This window comes from Equus przewalskii, chromosome X (genome assembly GCF_037783145.1).
Source record: "Equus przewalskii isolate Varuska chromosome X, EquPr2, whole genome shotgun sequence".
Taxonomy (NCBI): domain Eukaryota; kingdom Metazoa; phylum Chordata; class Mammalia; order Perissodactyla; family Equidae; genus Equus; species Equus przewalskii.
The window spans coordinates 123,967,957-123,989,584 of record NC_091863.1 but is presented as its reverse complement, the minus strand read 5'-3'; the positions used below and the strand labels follow the sequence as shown (position 1 = coordinate 123,989,584).

The 21,628-nt window shown below is 38.9% G+C and overlaps 1 protein-coding gene across 13 annotated transcripts in view; it reads left to right on the top strand.

Moving 5' to 3' along the window:
* F8 (coagulation factor VIII) overlaps nt 1-17,545 on the top strand; it is a 145,283-nt gene extending 127,738 nt beyond the window's left edge. For 9 of the 13 annotated variants that reach the window (XM_070604627.1, XM_070604626.1, XM_070604629.1 and 6 more), the window contains one exon: nt 14,976-17,545. In XM_070604627.1, coding sequence (XP_070460728.1) covers nt 14,976-15,131 — 156 coding nt within the window. In that variant the 3' untranslated portion in view covers nt 15,132-17,545. The remainder of the gene's footprint in view (nt 1-14,975) is intronic. The other 4 variants (XR_011535970.1, XR_011535967.1, XR_011535968.1 and 1 more) reach the window with 1 other exon arrangement.
* The last annotated feature ends 4,083 nt before the right edge of the window (nt 17,546-21,628 follow it).

Below are 21,628 nucleotides of genomic sequence, written 5' to 3'. Positions count from 1 at the left end.
GGACACTATACAAGGTGTTCTGGGAGAACACAGTGACTCCAAGCAAGGATGTATAATCTCAGGAAATGGCAGAGTAGAGCCAAAAGTTATTTATCCTCACAGATGTTGATGTCATCCAGGATGATGGCAAGAATCAGAGGGGTGAAGAATGAGAGTTATTTGCCAAATGCTGGATGATGTCTGTATCCTCATCAGTAACTTGGATTCCAAGCCTCATTGACTTTAACTTTAGTGACCCAAACAGTCTTCCTTCCTGATGTTAATTTGCTGGAGAAGTCAACAAATTAATTAGAGGAAGTGACATAAAAGTCTTGCTATCCCATGAGTGATGGGAGAATGGATAGTTCTTCTCTATGGTCTCTTTTATCTACTTTTTTGCCAAGAATTAACCATGATGTGGTCCTTACCAAACTCTCTAGTACAATCTCTTGCCACTCAGTCCTTTGCTCTCTAAGCTCCACCCGTACTAAGAAACTCTCAGGTCGCTAAAAAGAGCATGTTCTTTCTTACACTAGGCTTTTATACATACTGTTTCTTCTACCTAGAACATTTTTTCTAGGTCCTTCCCACTGCCCCTTTCACCTGTCTCATTCTTTTAAGCCTCAGATAAACATCATCTCCTCCAAGAATTCCCTGATCCCTCAAGGCAGGATTAAAGACTTCTGCTTCTGGCAGTTTAATGGACAAGAGTATAGATAATACATACTATTCTAGAGGACATTCCCATTTCTAAAAGGGTATGTCTCTGAAACATGCTACAATGTGGATGAACCTTGAAAACATTATGCTAAATGAAATGGGCTAGACATAAAAGGACAAGTATTGTATGATTCCACTTATATGAGTATGTTAGTCAGGGTTCTCTAGAGAAACAGAACCAATAGGATGTGTGCATGTGTGTGTATAAAGAGATGTATTATAAGGAGTTGGCTCACATGATTATGGAGGCTGACAAATCCCAAGATTGGCAGGGTGAGTTGGCAAGCTGGAGACCCCAGAGAACCAATGGTATAGTTCCAGTCAGAGTCCAAAGGCCTGAGAACCAGGAGAGCTGATAGCATAAGTTCCAGGCTGAAGGTCAACCGGCTCAAGACCCAGGAAGAGCTGATATTTCAGTTTGAGCCCAAAGGCTGGAAAAAGGTAATGTCCCAGTTCAAATGCAGTCGAGCAGAAAGAATTCTCTCTTACTCAGGTGAGGGTCAGCTTTTTTGTTCTATTGGGCTTCAACTGATTGGATGAGGCCCATTCACATTAGCGAGGGCTATCTGCTTTCCTCTGTCTACTTATTCAAATGTTAATCTCATCCAGAAACACCCTCACAGACACACCCAGAATAATGTTTGACCAAATATCTTGGCACCCTATGGCCCAGTCAAGTTGACACATAATATTAATAATTATAATGAGGTATCTAGAATAAGAAAATTCATAGAGACTGAAAGTAGAATAGAGGTTAAAGAGTTTTTGTTGGGGATGATGAAAATGTTTTGGGTCTAGAGAGTGGTGATGGTTGCACAACATTGTGAATGTATTTACTGCCACTGAATTTTACACTTAAAAATGGTTAAAATGGGGCCGGCCCCGTGGCCGAGTGGTTAAGTTCCCACGCTCCACTTCGCCCCCCTGCGGTTTCGCTGGTTCAGATCCCAGGTGCAGACATGGCACTGCTGGTCAGGCCATGCTGAGGCGGTGTCCCACATAGCACAACCAGAGGCACTTACAACTGGAATATACAACCATATACTGGGGGGCTTTGGGGAGAAGAAGAAGAAGAAGAAAAAAATGGTTAAAATGGTAAATTATATGTTGTGTATATATTACCACAGTAAAAAAAGCTATATTACTTACAGTACGTATTTCTTAATGTATTGCTACACTCAGTGAAGAAAGGAGAATCTCAGCCTCCTCACGAACAGCAACAAAAAAATCCCATGAGCTTTTACTTAAAAATAATCAGCTTAGGGGCTGGCCCCGTGGCCTAGTGGTTAAATTCGCGCGCTCCGCTGCAGGCGGCCCAGTGTTTCGTTAGTTCGAATCCTGGGCGTGGACATGGCACTGCTCATCAGACCACGCTGAGGCAGCGTCCCACATGCCACAACTAGAAGAACCCACAACGAAGAATACACAACTATGTACCGGGGGGCTTTGGGGAGAAAAAGGAAAAAAATAAAATCTTTAAAAAAAAAATAATCAGCTTAAATCAGAGCAAAGAGAGGCGAAAAATGAGAAAATGTAAAATGCAGCACCTTTCCTAAAGGAAAATGCTGATATTAGTTTGTTATTGGGAGACTAAGGTCTGAGCAAAATGCCAGAAGAGCTGAATATGAGACTTCTGCTCTAAGTAATGAACCCCAGAAAGGAGCTAAAGTTGTTGAGGATAAGTAGCACCTCCTTTCTCAAATCCACTCTAGAAGAAAGCACTCCCAGTTTAGATCTCCAGGATTCCCACATATTAAAATGATAAGGTCATAAACATAGATCAGCAAACATGCAAGACAGCAAGCCAATGTCACTACAAGTGAGCAAAAACAATACAGATTTAGAATCTGAAGAACATCAGATATCAACATTATCAGATACATATCATAAAATAATTATGCATAAAATAGTTAAAGTAATGAATTATGGACACATAAAAATAAATGACAAATTATCCAAAATTATTAGGCAGTTTTGGAAAAAAACCCAGTACTTTTAGAAATGAAAAATATAATTAACAATCAAAGAAAGACTTAGCATATTAGACACAGCCAAAAAGAATTTAGTAAATCGAAAAATATATCTGAAGAAATTACCCAGAATGGAGCACAGAAGATGAAACATATGAAAAAGAAATGTAGAGATATAGAAGATACAGAGAAAGCCTAACATATCTAATTAAAATCCCAGTGTGAAAGGAAAGGAATAGTGGAGAAGGTGCAAACAAACAAGGATGCTCACTTTTGCCACTTTTATTCAACATTGTACTGGAAGTGCTAGCCAGAGAAATTAGGTGAGAAAAAGAAATGAAAGTCATCCAAATTGGAAAGGAAGAAGCAAAATTATCTCTCTTCACCAATGATATGATTTTATGTGTAGAAAATCCTAAAGAATCCACCAAAAACCCCTATTAGAGCTAATAAATGAACTCAGCAAAGTTGCAGGATACATAATCAGCACACAAAAATCAGTTGTATTTCTATATACTAGCAATGAAAAATCTGAAAAGGAAATTAACAAAACCATTTTATTTATAATAGCATCAAAAAGAATAAAATATTTTGGAATAAATTTAATCAAGGAGATGCAAGGCTCAAACACTGAAAACTGCAAAGCAGTGCTGAAAAAAATTAAAGAAGATCTAAATAAATGGAAAGATATCTGGGTTCATGGATTGGAAGACTTAATATTGTTAAGATGGCAATGCTACCCAAAGCCATCTACAGATTCAATGCAATCCCTATCAAAATCCCAATGGCCATTTTTGCAGAAATGGACAAGCTGATCTTAAAATTCATCTGAAATTGCAAGGGACTCCAAATAGCCAAAACAATCTTGAAAAAGAACAAAGTTGGAGGATACACACTTCTCAATTTCAAAACTTACTACAAAGCTACAGCAATAAAAACAGTGTGGTATTGACATAAAGATGGACAGATCGATGGAATAGAATCAAGGTCCAGAAATAAGCCTATACAACTATGGTAAATTGATTTTCAATAAGGGTGCCAAGACTATTCAATGGGAAAAGAATAGTCTCTTCAACAAATGGTACTGGGAAAACTGCATATCCACATGCAAAGAATGAAGTCACCACACACCACATACAAAAATTAATCCAAAATGGATCATATACCTAAAAATAGGAGCCAAAACTATAAAACTCTTAGCAAAATTATAGAAGTAAATCTTTATGACCTTGGATTTGACAATGGTTTCTTAGATGTGACACCACAATCACAAGCAACAAAAGATAAATAGATATAGTGAACTTCTTCAAAATTAAAATCTTTTGTACATCAAAGGACACTATCAAGAAATTGAAAAGACAACCCACAGTATGGGAGAAAATATTTGCCAATTGATAAAGGGTCTAGTATCCAGGATATGAAAAGAACTCTTAAACTCAACAACAAAAAGACAACCAAATTTAAAAATAGGCAAAGGACTTCAACAGGCATTTCTCCAATGAAGATATACAAATGACCAACAAGCACATGAACATCAACATCACTAGGCATTAGGAAAATTCAAATCAAAACGACAATAAGATATCGCTTCACACCCACGAGGATGGCTATAATTTCTTAAAAATACAGAAAAAGTGTTAGCAAGAATGTGGAAAAATTAGAACCCACATTGCTAATGGGAATGTGAAATGGGGCAGCCACTGTAGAAAACATTTTAGTGGTTCCTCAATAAGGTAAACATAAAATTATCGTATGACCCAGCAATTTCTCTACTGGGTATATACCCAAAAGAATTGAAAAAAGTCAATTAATAAAAACTTTAAGCAAGTGCTCATAGCAGCTCTATTCATAATAGCCAACAGGTGAAAATGACCCAAATGTCCATTGACTGACGGATAAACAAAATGTGGTCTATCCACACAATGGAATATTATTCAGCCACAAAAAGAACAGAAGTACTAATATATTTGCTACAGCATGAGTAAACCTTGAAAACACGCTAAGTGAAAGAAGCCAGACACAAAAGGCAACATATTGTATGATTACATTTATATGAAATGTTCACAATAGGCAAATATATAGACACAGAAAATAGATTAGTGATTACCAGAGATTGGAGGGAAGTGTGAATGGGGAGTTGCTTCTTCACGGGTACTGGATTTCCTTTTGGAGTGATGGAAATATTCTGGAACCAGATAGCGGTAAATGTACTAAATACCACTGAATTTTACACTTTAAAATGGTTCAGGTGGTAAATTTACATTTTACCACAATAAAAAGAAGCCATAAGACACATACATTACCATAATAAGAGTGATGAACTGACAGCTGATTTCTAAACAATAATTAAAACCAGAAGATAATTAATGGTATCTACATGATGCTGAAAGAAAAAATTTGAAACCTCTCTCCAAAAGAAAATCTAGTGAAAATTTCTTTCATTTGTTAAAGCAAAAACTAAAAAATTTTCCAACATACATGAGTGATTTTACCACTCAGTAACATTTTACCACTCAGCCAACAGAAAACATAAGAGGATATTTATTAACCTTACGCCAGTAAATTTGGAAAATTAGGTAAAATAGATTAATTCCTAGTAAATATAACTTACTCAAGAAAGCACAGAAAACCTTAAAACTCCCATAACCTTCGAGAAATTGAATTGGTATTAAAAAATCTTCCTACAAAGAAAACTCCAGATCCAGATGGCTACACTAAATACTCTGCAAATTTTCAAGGTAGAAGTAATACCAATATTACAAAGATTCTTCCAGAAAATGGAAAAAGACTGTACATTACCCAACTCTTTATGATAACAAAACCCAACAAGAACAATTTCGTTAGAAAGGAAAATAATAGGCCAATTTTATTCATGAACATAGATCCAAAACAAAATATTAGCAATATATATCCAAGTTGGATTTATCCTAGGAATATGAGGTAAGCTTAATGTTAGAAAATGAACTTAATCCACCATGTTAATAGGCTAAAAGATTATATGACCAATAAATGCAGAAAAAAAAATTTCATAAAATTCAGCATCTATTCTTAACGAAAAAAATAGCAAACTAAGACTAGAAGGGAAATTATTTAATCTGATAAAGGGTATTCACAGAAATCTTAGAGCAAATATTGTATTTTAGGTGAAACACAGAAAGCTTTCCCTGTTGAGACTGGGAATAAGAAAAGGAGGTCCACCGTACCAGTTATCTATTGCTGCATAACAAACCACCCCAAAACTTAGTTACAATTTTGAGGATCAGGAATTTAGGTTGAGCTGGCTGGCTGGTTTGTCTGTGATCCATATAATGTCAGTGGGGATGGATGGACAGATCTACTTCCTAGATGGCTTCTTTGCTCACATGTCTGGTACCCTTGGTTTTCTTGGTCTGGCACCTTGGTTTTACCCTTGACCTTTCTATACACATGGTGTCTTTTCAGGGCCTTTCCACATGTTGTGGGCTTCTCACAACATGATGGTCTTAGGATAGTCACTCCTCTTACTTAAGAGCTAGATTCCAAGAAACCAAAGTGGACGCTGTCAGTCCTCTTGAAAAGGCCAGGCAGAACTGGCACAGCATCACTTCTGCCATACTCTATCAGTGCAAAGAATCAGTGGCCAGCCCTGATGTAAAATAAAGCAAAGTATACCTACATCTCCATTGGAGGAATGTCAAAAATTCATAACCATCTTTAATCTGCCACATCCACTTTTGTTAGAAACCGTATTGGATGTCCTAAGTGGTGCAGCAAGATAAGAAAAAGAAATAAAACGTGTAAGAACTGGAAAAGATGAAACAAACTCTCATAATATGTGGAAGATATGATGGCATACATAGAAAATCCAACAGAACCTATCTAAGTGTCTATCTAAATTGTTAGAATTGATAAAATAATTTTGCAAGTTTACTGAAAACAAAATCAATACAAAATTTAATTGTATTTCTATATGCCAGAAACAAATAGTTGGAAAAATAGTTTAAAATAGAATTTAAAAATTCCAAGTACTGAGTTGCACATTCTCATCAGATAATAGCAGCTGCCTAAATCTCTCCATAGAATACTAGAAGTTTCAGTTTACAAGTAAGTAGGAAATAAACATGCAAAGCTAGCTGCCCTAGCTCCAGAGCTCACTCTGGAGAGAGTCCAGGAGAGACTGTGCAAAAAAGAGGAAGGGTCAGTGTGAGACCTAGTGGTGATAGAACACAGATCAAATCACTTCTGGAAAGAGGCAGTCTCGCCTTCAGTGATGAAATACTGATATTTGAGAACTGCTGGATCATAGCGTTGGCTTCTGGAGAACCGAAAGGAAAGGGATTGAGACGTGGGACTAGAGGTGGCAGATATGGAAAGGCATTGGTTCTGATGAAGAGGGATACATTTTTTGGAGGCTTGGTGATGAACAAAAAGAGAAATCAAATGGTGGAAATTAAGTCTCCTGTAAAACCAAAAACAAATCTCCAAAGCACAAGACACAAACCTCTTTCCGTCCCATCTGTTAAAGAAATTGCACTGCACTTTATCAGCAGTAGAGGGTGCTCCTGGATTAAGAAACCTCATAAGTCGTCCAACTTTATCTCTGCCTACATAAAACTGCTTCTTATTGCTAGAACAAGAAAATATAAGGCATTTCTAAATGAACAGAAAATGGCAGATGAGGTAAAAGGTATTATTCTTGATTTTTCACTCCCTCCTTACTTGAAAACTCCATTGACTTTGGGCTTGGCAACAGGACTCCTTTTGACCAAGGGAATGTAAGTCGACATGAAATTCACCACTTCCGAACAGAAGTTTTAAATGTGATTTTGTGTTTGCCTCTGCCCTCTTCCATGAGATAAAAATGTCCAGTCTGAGAAGACACACTGTACATGAGCCTCAGCCTGGAGCAGAGCTTTAACCAACCAACACTTTTTAAAAAAAATTTATTTATTTATTGTGATCAATAATAGTTTGTAACATTGTGAAATTTCAGTTGTACGTTATTATTTGTCAGACACCATATAAGTGTGCCCCTTCACCCCTTGTGCCCACCTCCCACCCCTCCTTCCCCCTGGTAACCACTAAACTGTTCTCTTTGTCTATAAGTTTATCTTCCATAAATGAGTGAAATCATACAGTGTTTGTCTTTCCTCTGTCTGGCTTATTTCAGTTAACATAATACCCTGAAGGTCCAGCCATGTTGTTGCAAATGGGATGATTTTCTCTTTTTTAATGCCTGAGTAGTATTCCATTGTATATATATATATACACACCACATCTTCTTTATCCAATCCTTGGTTGATGGGCACTTGGGTTGCTTTCACGTCTTGGCTATTGTGAATAATGCTACAAGGAATATAAGCCTCTTTGTATTGTTGATTTCAAGTTCTTTGGATAAATACCCAGTAGTGAGATGGCTGGATCATATGGTATTTCTATTTTTAGTTTTTTGAGAAATCTCCATACTGTTTTCCATAGTGCCTGCACTAGTTTGCATTACTACCTGCAGTGTATGAGGGTCCCCTTTTCTCCACAACCTCTCCAACATTTGTTATTTTTTGTCTTGGTGATTGTGGCCATTCAAACGTGCGTAAGGTGATATCTAAGTGTGGTTTTGGTTTGCATTTCCCTGATGATTAGTGATGTTGAGCATCTTTTCATGTGCCTATCAACCATCTGTATATCTTCTTTGGAAAAATGTCTGTTCATCTCCTCTGCCCATTTTTTGATTGGGTGGTTTGTTTTTTTGTAGTTCAGTTGTATGAGTTCTTTATGTATTATGGAGATTACCCTTTGTTGGATAGATGATTTGCAAATATTTTCTCCCAGTTGGTGGGCTGTTTTTTTTGTTTTGATCCTGGTTTCCTTTGCCTTCCAGAAGCTCTTTAGTCTGGTGAATTCCCACTTGTTTATTTTTTCTTTTGTTTCCCTTGTCCAAGTAGACATGGTATTTGAAAAGATCCTTTTTTTTTTTTTTTTAAAGATTTTATTTTTTCCTTTTTCTCCCCAAAGTCCCCCAGTACATAGTTGTGTATTCTTCGTTGTGGGTTCTTCTAGTTGTGGCACGTGGGACGCCGCCTCAGCGTGGTCTGATGAGCAGTGCCATGTCCGCGCCCAGGATTCAAACCAACGAAACACTGGGCCGCCTGCAGCGGAGCGCGCGAACTTAACCACTCGGCCACGGGGCCAGCCCCTGAAAAGATCCTTTTAAGGCTGATGTCAATGTGTGTACTGCTTATATTTTCTTCCAGAGGTTTTATGGTTTTGGGAATTACCTTCAAGTCTTTGGTCCATTTTGAGTCTATTTTTGTGTATGGAGAGAGATAATGGTCAACTTTCATTCTTTTGCATGTGGCTGTCCAGTTTTCCAACACCATTTATTGGAGAGGCTTTCCTTTCTCCATTGTATGTTCTTGGCTCCTTTGTCGAAGATTAGTTGTCCATAGATATGTTGTTTTATTTCTGGGCTTTCAATCCTGTTCCATTGATCTGTGTGCCTTTTCTTGTACTAGTACCATGCTGTTTTGATTACTGTGGCTTTGTAGTACATTTTGAAGTCTGGGATTGTGATGCCACCAGCTTTGTTCTTGTTTCTCAGGATTGCTTTGGTTATTCGGGGTCTTTTATTGCCCCATATAAATTTTAAGATTCTTTGTTCCATTTCTGTGAAGAACATCATTGGGATTCTGATTGGAATTGCACTGAATCTGTGGATAGCTTTAGGGAGTATGGACATTTTAACTGTGTTTATTTTTCCAATCCATGTGCATGGAATATCTTTCTATTTCTTTATGTCATTATAGATTTCTTTCAATAATGTCTTATAGTTTTCCTTGTATAGGTCTTTCACCTTCTCGGTTAAATTTATTCCTAGATATTTTATTCTTTTTGTTGCGATTGTAAATGGGATTGTATTCTTGAGTTCTTGTTCTGTTAGTTCGTTATGGGAGTATAGAAATGCAACTGATTTTTGTAAGTTGATTTTGTACCTTGCAACTTTACTGTAGTTATTGATTATTTCTAATAGTTTTCTGATGGATTCTTTATGGTCTTCTATATATAAAATCATGTTGTCTGCAAACAGCGAGAGTTTCAATTCTTCATTGCCTGTTTGGATTCCTTTTATTTCTTTTTCTTGCCTAATTGCTCTGGCTGAAACCTCTAGTACTATGTTGAATAAGAGTGGTAAGAGTGGGCATCCTTGTCTTGTTCCTGTTCTCAGAGGGGTGGCTTTCCGTTTATCCCCATTGAGTATGATGGTGGCTGTGGGTTTTCCATCTATGGCCTTTATTATGTTGAGGTACTTTCACTCTACACCCATTTTATTGAGCGTTTTTATCATGAGTGGATGTTGGATCTTGTCAAATGCTTTCTCTGCATCTATTGAGATAATCATGTGGTTTTTGTTCCTCATTTTGTTAATGTGGTGTATCACATTGATTGATTTGCAGATGTTGAACCATCCCTGTGTCCGTGATATGAATCCCACTTGATCATGGTGTATGATCTTTTTAATGTATTACAGTATTCAATTTGTCAATATTTTGTTGAGGATTTTTGCATCTAGGTTCATCAGCGATATTGGGCTGTAATTTTCCTTCTCTGTGTTGTCCTTGTCTGGCTTTGGGATCAGGGTGATGTTGACCATGTAGAAAGTTTTAGGAATTTTTCCATCTTCCTCAATGTTTTGGAATAGTTTGAGAAGAATAGGTATTAAGTATTCTTTGAATGTTTGTTAGAATTCTCCAAAGAAGCCACCTGGTCCTGGACTTTTATTTTTGGGGAGGTTTTTGATTACTGTTTCAATTTCTTTACTTGTCATTGGTCTATTCAGGTTCTCTATTTCTTCTTGATTCAGTTTTGGGAGGTTGTAAGAGTCAAAGAATTTATCCATTTCTTCAAGATTGTCCAGGTTGTTGGCATACAGTTTTTCATAATATTCTCTTATAATCTTTTGTATTTCTGCAGTATCTGTTGTGATTTCTCCTCTTTCATTTTTAATTTTATTTATTTGAGCCTTCTCTCTTTATTTCTTAGTGAGTCTGGATAAAGGTTTGTCAATTTTGCTTTTCTCCAAGAACCACCTCCTTGTTTCATTGACCCTTTCTACAGTCTTTTTGTTTCAATTTCATTTATTTTTGCTCTAATTTTTATTATTTCCCTCCTTCTGCTGAGTTTGGGCTTTGTTTGTTCTTCTTTTTCTAATTCTGTTAGGTGTAGTTTAAGATTTCTTATTTGAGATTTTTCTTGTTTGTTAACATGGGCCTATATTTCTATAAATTTCCCTCTTAGGACTGCTTTTGCTGCATCCCATATAAGTTGGTATGGTGTGTTCTTGTTCTCATTTGTCTCCAGATATTTTTTTATTTCTCCCTTTATTCCTGTGATGATCCATTGGTTGTTCAGTAGCATGTTGTTTAGTCTCCACATTTTTGTTCCTTTCCCAGCTTTTTTCTTGTTATTGATTTCTAGTTGCATAGCATTATGGTCAGAAAAGTTACTAGATATGATTTCAATCTTCTTAGATTTATTGAGGTTTGCCTTGTTTCCCAATATATGGTGTATCTTTGAGAATGTTCCATGTGCACTTGAGAAGAGTGTATATTCTGCTGTTTTTGGATGGAGAGTTCTGTGTATATCCATTAAATCCATCTGATCTAGTTTTTCATTTAATTCCATTATTTCCATGTTGATATTTTGTCTGGATGATCTATCCATTGAGGTAAGTGGGGTATTGAGGTCCCCTACTATGATTATGTTATTATTAATATCTCCTTTTAGATTTGTTAATAGTTGCTTTATGTACTTTGGTGCTCCTGTGTTGGGTGCATGTATGTTTATAAGTGTTATGTCTTCTTGGTGGAGTGTCCCTTTGATCATTATATACTGCCTGCCATCTTTGTCTCTCCTTAATTGTTTTGTCTTGAAATCTACTTTGTCTGTTGTAAGTATGGCAATACCTACTTTCTTTTGTTTGCCATTAGCTTGGAGTATTATCTTCCACTCCTTTACTCTGAGCCCATATTTGTCTGTGGAGCTGAGATGTGTTTCCTGGAGGCAGCAGATTGTTGGGTCTTGTTCTTTAATCCATCCTGCCACTCTTTGTCTTTTGATTGGAGAATTCAGTCCATTTTCATTTAGAGTGATTATTGATATATGAGGGCTTATTACTGCCATCTTATTGCTCGTTTTCCAGTTCTCCTGCATTTCTTTTGTTTCTCATCCCATGTGTTTTGAACTACCAATTCGATTAGGTAGTTTTCTATGGTGATTTTCTTCATTTTCTCCTTGTATGAGAGACATATATGTCTCTGTTCTAATTGTTTGTTTGGTGGTTACCATTAGGTATGTATAAAAAAATCTCAAAGATGAGACAGTCCATTTTCTGATAGACTCTTATTTCCTTAGACTATGCCGATTCCATCCTTTTCCTCTTCCCATTCTAAGGTATTTATGTCATGTCTTATTCCATCTTGTGTTGTGAATTTGTCGTTAAAATGATGAGATTATTTTTATTTTGTTGTTTTCCTTCTCTTTATCCTTAATGTTAAAGTTGAGTGTTGACTAACCTGATCTGATAGAGAGCTGCCATTTTCTGATTATTGCCTTCCTGTTCATCTTCTTGCTCAGGGCTTTGTAGCCCTTTTCCTATTTTATTTTTCAGTTATGAAGGCCTTCTTGAGGATTTCTTGTAGGGAGTGTCTTGTCGTGATTAACTCCCTTAGCTTTTGTTTATTTGGGAAAGTTTTTATTTCCCCGTCATATCTGAAGGCTATTTTTGCTGGATAGAGTAGTCTTGGATGAAAGTTTTTATCTTTCAGAATTTTGAACATGTCATTCCACTCTCTCCTAGCCTGTAAGGTTTCTGCTGAGAAATCTGCTGAAAGCCTGATATGGGTTCCTTTGTAGATTATACTCTTCTGCCTTGTTGCCCTTAATACTTTTTCTTTGTCATTGACTTTTGCCAGCTTTACTACTATATGCCTTGCAGTAGGCCTTTTTACATTGATGAAATTAGGAGATATACTGGCTTCATTCATTTGTATTTTCAGCTCTTTCCCCAGGTTTTGGAAGTTCTCAGCTATTATTTCTTTCTGCTTTCTGCTCCATTCTCCTTCTCTTCCCCCTCTTGAATACCTATAATCCTTATGTTGCATTTCCTAATTGAGTCACATATTTCTCTGAGAGTTTCTTCCTTTCTTTTTAGTTTTAGTTCTCTCTTCTCCTCCATCTGAAGCATTTCTATATAACTATCTTCTAAATTGTTATTTTGCTCCTCCATATTGTCAACTCTGTTGTTTAGGGAATCCAGATTTTTCTTTATCTCATCCATCATGGTTTTCATCTCCAACAATTCAGATTGGTTCTTCTTTAAAGTTTCAATCTCTTTTGTGAAGAAGCTCCTGAATTTGTTAATTTGTCTTTCTGTGTTTTCTTGCAACTCATTGAGATTTTTTATGATAGCTATTTTGAATTCTTTGTCATTTACGTTATGAATTGCTGTGTATTCAGGGTTGGTTTCTGGGTACTTGTCACTTTCCTTCTTGTCTGGAGATTTAATGTACTTTCTCATACTGCTTGATGGTGTGGATTTTTGCCTCCGCATGGTGTTATTATCTGGTTGCAGCTTCCACCTGCCACTTCTGGGTGAGGATCAGGCACTGTGTATTCTGGGCCCAGCATGATCTGGGGCTCCCCAGCTCCAGCCACTGACTTCTTTTCTCTCTGTGTGATGCTCTGACCAACAGCAGATCTGGGGCACCAGGAAAGGGGAGGGGTGCTTTCTTTCACTTGTGCTTCCCCCAGCCTCCGCTTCTCTCTCTATGCAGAGCTCTGGGCAATGAGAGGGCTGGAGTTCCAGGTGGGGGAAGGGGAGCCTTCTTTCACCTGTGCCCCTTTCCCAGCCCCTGCCCCTCTCTCTGTGTGGCACTCTGGGTGATCCCGGAGACCTACACAGCTTTCCTAGCCCCCACCTCTCTCTCCCCACTGTGCTCTGAGTGATGCCAGAGACCTGCATGCCTTTCTCAGATGCTGCTTCTCTCTCCACTTGGTGCTCTGGGCAATCAGAGGGCTGGAGTGCTGGGCAGGGGGAGGGACACTCTCTTTCTTCTATGTGATCCCTGCGTTCTCTCTGGGCCCTCACCAACTGCTCTCCTGGGGTGCTAGTTTGGTGGAGACATCCCCACAATAGCTCAGTCTCCTGTATGTGTGGGGCTTTCCCTCGGGCTGTGAGGGAACTTGGAGAGTAATGGTGTTCCTGTGGAGGGCCACCCCTCCGCCTTTCCTCTCAGAGCCCTGCACTGTACCAAGGTAGCTGGCTGCCATAGGGAAGAAAGCAGTTCCCCTTACCAGCTCCCACTTCCTCCAGAGGATCCAGCCCCACCACCTTCAGACGTATGGCTGTGTGGGTCTCTCAGACATCTTTTGTGTTGTGTGAATGTTCTCTGTAGGTGCATGAATGTCCTTTTGGTCATACTTTAGAAGGGGGAGTTCAAGGGGAGAGCTCACTCTGCCATAATGCTGATGTCACTCCTTCCCAACCAATACTTTTTGAACATTCAGACTTAATTTTCCCAAAGCTTCACCTGGTTCACAGGTAGGCTTACCTCCAAAGTCCCAGAGTGGCAAGATGTCTTGTCTTAGACTCTCTTCCCTCTTCTTTCTCCGTGTCTGTACCCCCTACCGGCTGAGTAGCCAGGCTACACTAAATTGCATGCCTTGCTGTGTGGCTTTTGTTATCATTATGAAGTTCCTACCAACGTGTGAAACTAGCTTATCTGACTCATGACTGTAGGTACCATTTATTGAGCACTTAGTATGAACTCTTCTTGCAATAGCAAATGCACTGACGAGAGAGTCAGCTGGCTGAAGCCTGACTCCCACATCCAGATGGCCCAACACACAGATGCTGTGTATAACCTAGGACAAAAAACCCATTCTCACTCAGATTTTGGCAAGTGGATGAGAACATTCCAGATATAAGGCATAGCTGGAGCAAAGGCCTCTACAGCAGGCAAGAGAGTACTGTTAATTCTAAATGTCACAGCCACTTTCCTAGGCCCAGATGCATAGGACACAGAGTCATCTAGTCACCTCCAAGGGTTCAATCCTGGACTCCTGGAAACATGGACTACTGAATAGGAAGTGAAAAAAAAGTCTGTGCTTTGTGATGGATGCCAAGAAGGGTGAGGGCCAAGTTGGGGAAGGAGCTACAGGTAAGTGAGTGACAGAGTAGGAGGCCAATGGACCTGAAGAGCCTGGTGGGGGATGGGAGTATAAACATTATCATTTTTTTCTAACTAATAAATGCTATCTTTCCTCTTTCAGGTTTTTCAGGGAAATAAAGACTCCTTCACACCTGTGGTGAACTCTCTAGATCCACCTTTACTGACTCGCTACCTTAGAATTCACCCCCAGAGCTGGGGGCACCAGATTGCCCTGAGGCTAGAGGTTCTGGGCTGCGAGGCACAGCAGCTGTACTGAGAGGGGACCAGGCTGTTCCCTAACTTCAGTCCAGCATCCCTCTCAGGGTTGCCTTCTGTCTTTGACTGGCCTCTGGGTTACTTCCTGCCCAACACTGCCCATAGCACCATCATTTTTCTATGCATTTAAACTATACAGTCCTAGTAAACACTGCCCTGAAGCCTCCCAAAGAAATTGTCATTAATCCTGCATTTTCTGGGAGTGTTGCATCTAGTTTAACCCTTGCCCATTTGCTGCAGCTGCTCCCAGCTTTGCCCCTCCTTCCAATGGAACTAGGCCAGAAGAAATAAGAAAACCCACCTGGAAAGCATTCTCCTCCTGACAATTAGGTCTCTCACACAGCCACCAGTTCCTCCTCTGTGGAAAAACAATGTGTTTAAAGTTGGCAGAAGATATTCATCATGTAAGCATTTCAGATTAGGCTTCCAACATTTAAAATAGAACTCTTGGGGCTGGCCCGGTAGCATAGTGGTTAAGTTCATGCACTCTGCTTTGGCAGCCCAGGGTTTGTGGGTTCTGATCCTGGGCATGGACCTACACACCACTCATCAAGCCAGGCTGTGGTAGCATCCCACATACAAAATAGAGGAAGATTGGCACAGATGTTAACTCAGCAACAATCTTCTTCACTAAAATAAAAAAAGGAAAAAAAGAAAAAATAAGATAAAACTCTCATTTATTATCCTGGTCAAACATGGAGCAAAACGTGTTTGGGGATCATATCACCACAGACTTGAAGTCAAAAAGAGATAAGAACTACTACGTTAAAGTCTATTTTTGCCTCCCTACAGATAGATACAATTATCTTATTTAGTCATCTTGGGGTATTGTTAGGGGCACATTGTTTCCTCAAAAACTAGTGCTCTTAACCCAAGGCTCATAAATGGGACTCAAGAGCCCCCAAATCTCCTGAAATTACCTGCAACATGATGTATGAATACATATGTGCATTTTTCTGACAGGAGTGTCCAAACATTTACATTCAGATTTTTAAAGGAGGGAATAACTTTAAAAGAGGTCAGTTTGATCTCAGAGGGATATGAAAATTAACCATTTGGTCCTAATTCTAATCAACAAAAAAATAATCGCTTAGGATCACAGAAGTATTGGAAAACTTGAAATAAAATGACAATGTCCCCTTGAAATTTGTGGTGACCAAGAAAGGTAATGATCATAGTAAGCTTCTAAAGGACATATTTTTAATATTTCCACAGAAAAATGAGAAAAATCCATGGCTATCTGGGATAGGAGATACAACATTATAATTCTAATAATGCACTCATTTTACTCCCACCCACAGCTAATTTCCTGCTGAAACGACACAACAAAAACGTAACGGGAAATTCTATACCATGATTGAAAACTGGAGTCCCACTCACACGGTTGAAATGTGAAGGAGTCAGGAGAACATTGAGCTGGTGAAAGCAGAGAGCAAACCCTCCAGTCTGCTGCATCCACCACTCAAAAGGACCCCTCCATCTTGGCCCATGCCTGATAGATAAGGTTGTGAAGGGTTTGCTACTCCTTACATCTGCCTGCTCCTTCACGTTGACTACACAAACATCCCCTGGATGTTAAAGGGGGCTAGAGGCAAGGATAAGCCAGAGAGCAGTTGGAGAAAGCATCCAAGATTTGCAATCCTGGGCAATCTGAAAACAGGAGTTCCTAGTATAAGAGAAATAAGAGAAAAATTTATTACAATCTCAGAAAAGGCAAGGGAATAGTTGCTTTTTTTCCCCATGCTAATGCATTTTCTTTTTCTTTCTTTCTTTCTTTCTTTCTTTTTTTTTTGAGGAAGATTAGCCCTGAGCTAACATCTGCCACCAATCCTCCTCTTTTTGCTGAGGAAGACTGGCCCTGAGCTAACAGCCATGCACATATTCCTCTACTTTATATGTGGATGCCTACCACAGCACGGCTTGCCAAGCAGTGCCATATCCACACCTGGGATCTGAACTGGTGAACCCCGGGCCACCGAGGCAGAACGTGCGCACTTAACCACTGCGCCACCGGGCTGGCCCCACGCATTTTCTAATAATCCTGCTTGACTCTGATCTGACCTTTTGGGGATCAGAAAATAGCTGTCACAGTATAACCACAATCCACAACTGATGAAGGTGCAAATGGTTTGTAGTCCTATAAGATTCAGTTAAGGTTAGAGATTAATTTACAGACATCAATAAGTTGTTATGCTTTATAACCTGGCAGAGAAGTTAATCCCAAAGGTGACATGATTTTATTTCCTGTAGGAGGTTAACCACTCTTCTGTTTGACTTAATAATCTTGTTTTGGCATTCCTCTCCCATTGACTATATACATCTCTATTTCTCAAGTGCTTTCGGGACCAGCTCTTTTGTCTTCCTGCTGATTTTCTCAATAATGGGTTAAATAAAACATTGACACATACAAACAAATGCCTTGATGGTTGTGTTTTTTTATGCTGGAAATAAAAATGTGAACAATGGTATTAAAAAAACCAAATAGAGGTACTGAGTAGCAGGATGGACACTTTAGAAAACGAAATTAGTGAGTTAGAAAACCAGATTAAATTGAACACAGAGTAAAAAGTGATATAATTTATGAGAGGTGAAATAAAATTTAAAAAATTAGAAATGAAGCCTTGATCCAGGAGAAGAGCTTATATAAAAGAGACTGAGAGAGACACGAGGAGTTACTGTTCAATGGGCATAGAATTTTAGTTATGCTGGAGGAATAAGCTCAAGCTGTACAACATGGTGCCTGTAGTTATCAGTCTTATTCTTCCACATTATCCTTGGAATTTAACATTTTTGTTTTGTTCTAGTCTTTCTTTAATTCTGCCTTGCCTTGCACTAAGAGACTGATCTGAAGATTCAACTTTTTTAATTATTATTTCATCTCAAAGAAATTTTCTCCTGTTTTATTTGACCACAGGAGCTTTTGATTTTTATTGTGGTAAGTACACTTAATATAAGATCTATCCTCTTAACCAATTTTTAAGTGCATAATACGATATTGTTAACTACAGGTTATTCCATACTATTTTATAATCCTGGTTGAGTTATTTATAAGATCACTGAGATCATAGCAAGTTAATTATCAGAAGATTGGTGAGCAAGTTCAGTCTCCTATGACAAATATAGTTTGTAACTTTAAGTGAGCAAATATAATTTACTGTCACAAACATTTTCTCAAACATCATCTCAAGATTACAAGTTAACAATCTTTGGAAGATACATATTAAAACAAGTATATCTCTCAATGTTGTAGAAAAGCTTTATATCCTTTTTCATAAACAGACTATATAGAAACCCAGCTTTATGATGACAAGAGACACATTAAATATAGACTTGATTTTAAGGTTATAAACTGATTGTAACCATTTCTAACCTTCTTCCCTGGCTATCTAATCAAAAAGTAATGCCTGAATAAAATGTTCAAAACATCCTGTCAGAACAGATCAGCTACAAAGAAGAAAGAATTAGGGTGACATCGGTGGTTGTCACCTGTTCTTTGTGTACTTAGCATCCCTTCTTTTGGGAAACTGCTCCCCTCTCACTTGCACAGTATTCCGACGTGGTCCGTGTTTTGTGAACCAAGATTCCATTTTGTTCCTAAACTTTTAAATTTTGAGTTGGGTTTCTATCACTTGCAACCCAAAGAGTGCTTTCTAAACTTCATAACTCTCCATTGCAATCTTCTATTCAACAAGCTAATGAGGAAACATCTACAGAGATGTGAAGAAAACATTTTCTCAATGCAATCCGAGAATTTTCCAGCCAAAGTATGTATGGTCACACATCTCTATTTTTATGCCAACTTTTCTCCTATGCACAACATGTACACGTTCCCTCATGATCCCCTTCATCACTCATCACTCCTCCATCCCCCACTTTGCAACTGCTCTGATTTGTCATCCTCCCTCTTGCCTCTAGTCTTTTATAACACTGTTCCTTCTGTATCAAACAGTGTCTCCCTGACCCTTCACCAACCTACCGAATTCCTATTCATCTTTTAGTTCTCAGCTTAAATATTACTTAAACATAATCTCCTCTGGGGAGCTTTTTCCTCCTATGAATCCTGCTTGTATTGGTTTCGTGGCCCTGCTCCCCAGTACTCCCACAGCAGCCTTGTATCATTGTTTTGAAGTTGCCTGAGGATGTCCAACCAAAAATGGTAAATTGAATGAAAACCTAGCCTTCACTCTCTTCTGAAACTCCAATAAAATAACCATAAAATTAAAAGGAGGGGAGGGGCTCCATAAATCCTTAAGGAAGAGGAGACCAGGGTAACAAAATTTTGGAAAGTAGAAAGACTACATGCAAGTGGTAACTAACTTAGAAATCCATAGAAAGCTGAATCCTAGACTGTAAGTTGACAGCAAAATGTAACTGGATTTACACTACAGAATCCTCCAAAACAACCAGGAATTGGTGGCTTTGAGTAATTCTGGAAATGGAGGTGAAGGTGGAGTGCTAAAGTAAGGAAGATTACTTGAGAAACTGTCTAATTATACCATTTGAGAAGTAATTTAATCCTACAATCTTCCATTCAGCTCCACACAGCAAAACCAGCAGAAGTCTGGAGGTTTATTCTCTGAAGAGGTTAGAATAGAGAGTCTAGGAAATGGGAGATACCAAGCAAGGTTGAGGGTAGAGTCTATCTTACTGAAAACAGAAGGATCAAGATTGATTACTCAATCTTGTGACCCATTAACACTCTTTCCTTTCTTACCTCACAGATGGGGATTGCCATACTAGCAGGAGTAATTGACCCTGATCTTCATGAGGAGTTGGGGCTGCTGCTACAAAGTGGGAGCAGAGAGTACTATGCTTAGCACGCAAGCGATCTACTGGGGCATCTCTTAGGACTAAATGCAGTATTGAGGGCTGTGGCTCATCCCACTAACACTCCTTTTATAAGTTTTCTAGAGATTGTGACCAACCAGAATCCTGGGGAAGCTGTGGCAGAAGGTAGTGAAAGGTAGTGAACCTAATGTGACAAATAAGTGGATTTGAGGGGTGCAAGAGGTAGATCACAGCAGATGCTGTAATTGCATTCTGTAATCTGTAATTGCCCAGATATCCTGGGATCCCTTTTACCAGTTCAGTGTTTGCACTTGTCCTGCTAACTGCTTTGGCTAATGGTTTCTACTTGCAATATTCTCCATGGGTCTGCCCTTGGGCTATCTAAGCTGCCTGACTCAGAGGTACTTGAGGGTTACTCAGCTCACTCCCCACCCGTGACAGGCCAGACCAAGGACTGACTGGAGCAAGGGTACAAATCTTGGATCCTGAAGGCAGGACATGCTCTGAGGTGCAAATTGCACTCCAGGGCACCCTATGAAATCAAGCTGCAGAGACATTTCATCTGAAAATACATTTTGTATAGCTCCTTCTTTTTTCCCATCCTGCTTCCTTCACTGCCTTATAGGTTTCTTCAGAGTGCACCCCTTAAGTAAATTACATGCACAGGAATTCCAGTCTCTGAACTCGCTTCTAGGCAACCCAAACTTAAAGCACTTCAATTATCAAGTTCTAAACACTTGTGTTAGTATTTTTATTGGGATTTTATTAAATTTATTGATTAATATATGGAGTGTTGAAATCTTTACAATATGGAATCACTCTGTTAAAAACTGATGGGGTAAGTAGCCTCTTAGATGGTCCCAATGATCCCTGCCTTCTGGTTCTTCAAGCTTTCATGACATTTCCTCCCCATTAGTGTGGGCGGGACCTAGTAGCTCACTTCTAACCAACAGAATGTGGCAAAAGTGATGGGATGTTCCTTCTGATATTAGGTCACAAAAAGACTGTGACTTCCTTCTTACTCGCCCTCTTATTCTTTCTCACATGGAGCCCTCACTCTGAGGGAATCCAGTATGTTGCTAACTGCCGCACTGAGAGGCCCACATGGCAAGGAACTGATGTCTCCAGCCAACAGTCAACAAGGACCTGAGGCCTGACAACAGCTTTTTAAGTGAGCTTGGAAGATTTCCCCCATCGAGGCTTGAGATGATTGCAGTACTGACTGATAACTTGATGGCAGCCCCATGAGAGACCCTGAGACAGAGGCACCCAGCTAAGTTATGTCCACCCAGATTATTGACACCCCAAAAACTGTAAGACAATAAATGCTTGTTGTTTTAAGCTACGAAGTTTTGGGGGTAATTCATTATGCTGCAATAAATAACAAATACAGATATTGGTAACTGGAAGTGAGGCGCTTCCAAAAAATAACCAAAAATATGAAAGTGGCTTTAGAACCAGGCACTGGGTGGAGTCTGGAAGAATTTTGAGGAGAATGTTAAAAAAAAACCTAACTTTCCTCATATAGACTGTTACTACAAATCTGGATTTTGAGGATGCTGCTGGTGAGGGCTCAGAAAGAAGTGTGGAACATGTCATTAGAAACTAGGTGAAAGAGGATCCTTGTTATATAGTGACAGAAAGTTTAGCAACACTATCACCTTTAGTAACTTGAAAAGTATGAAATGTGTCTAATGAACTGTGTGATCT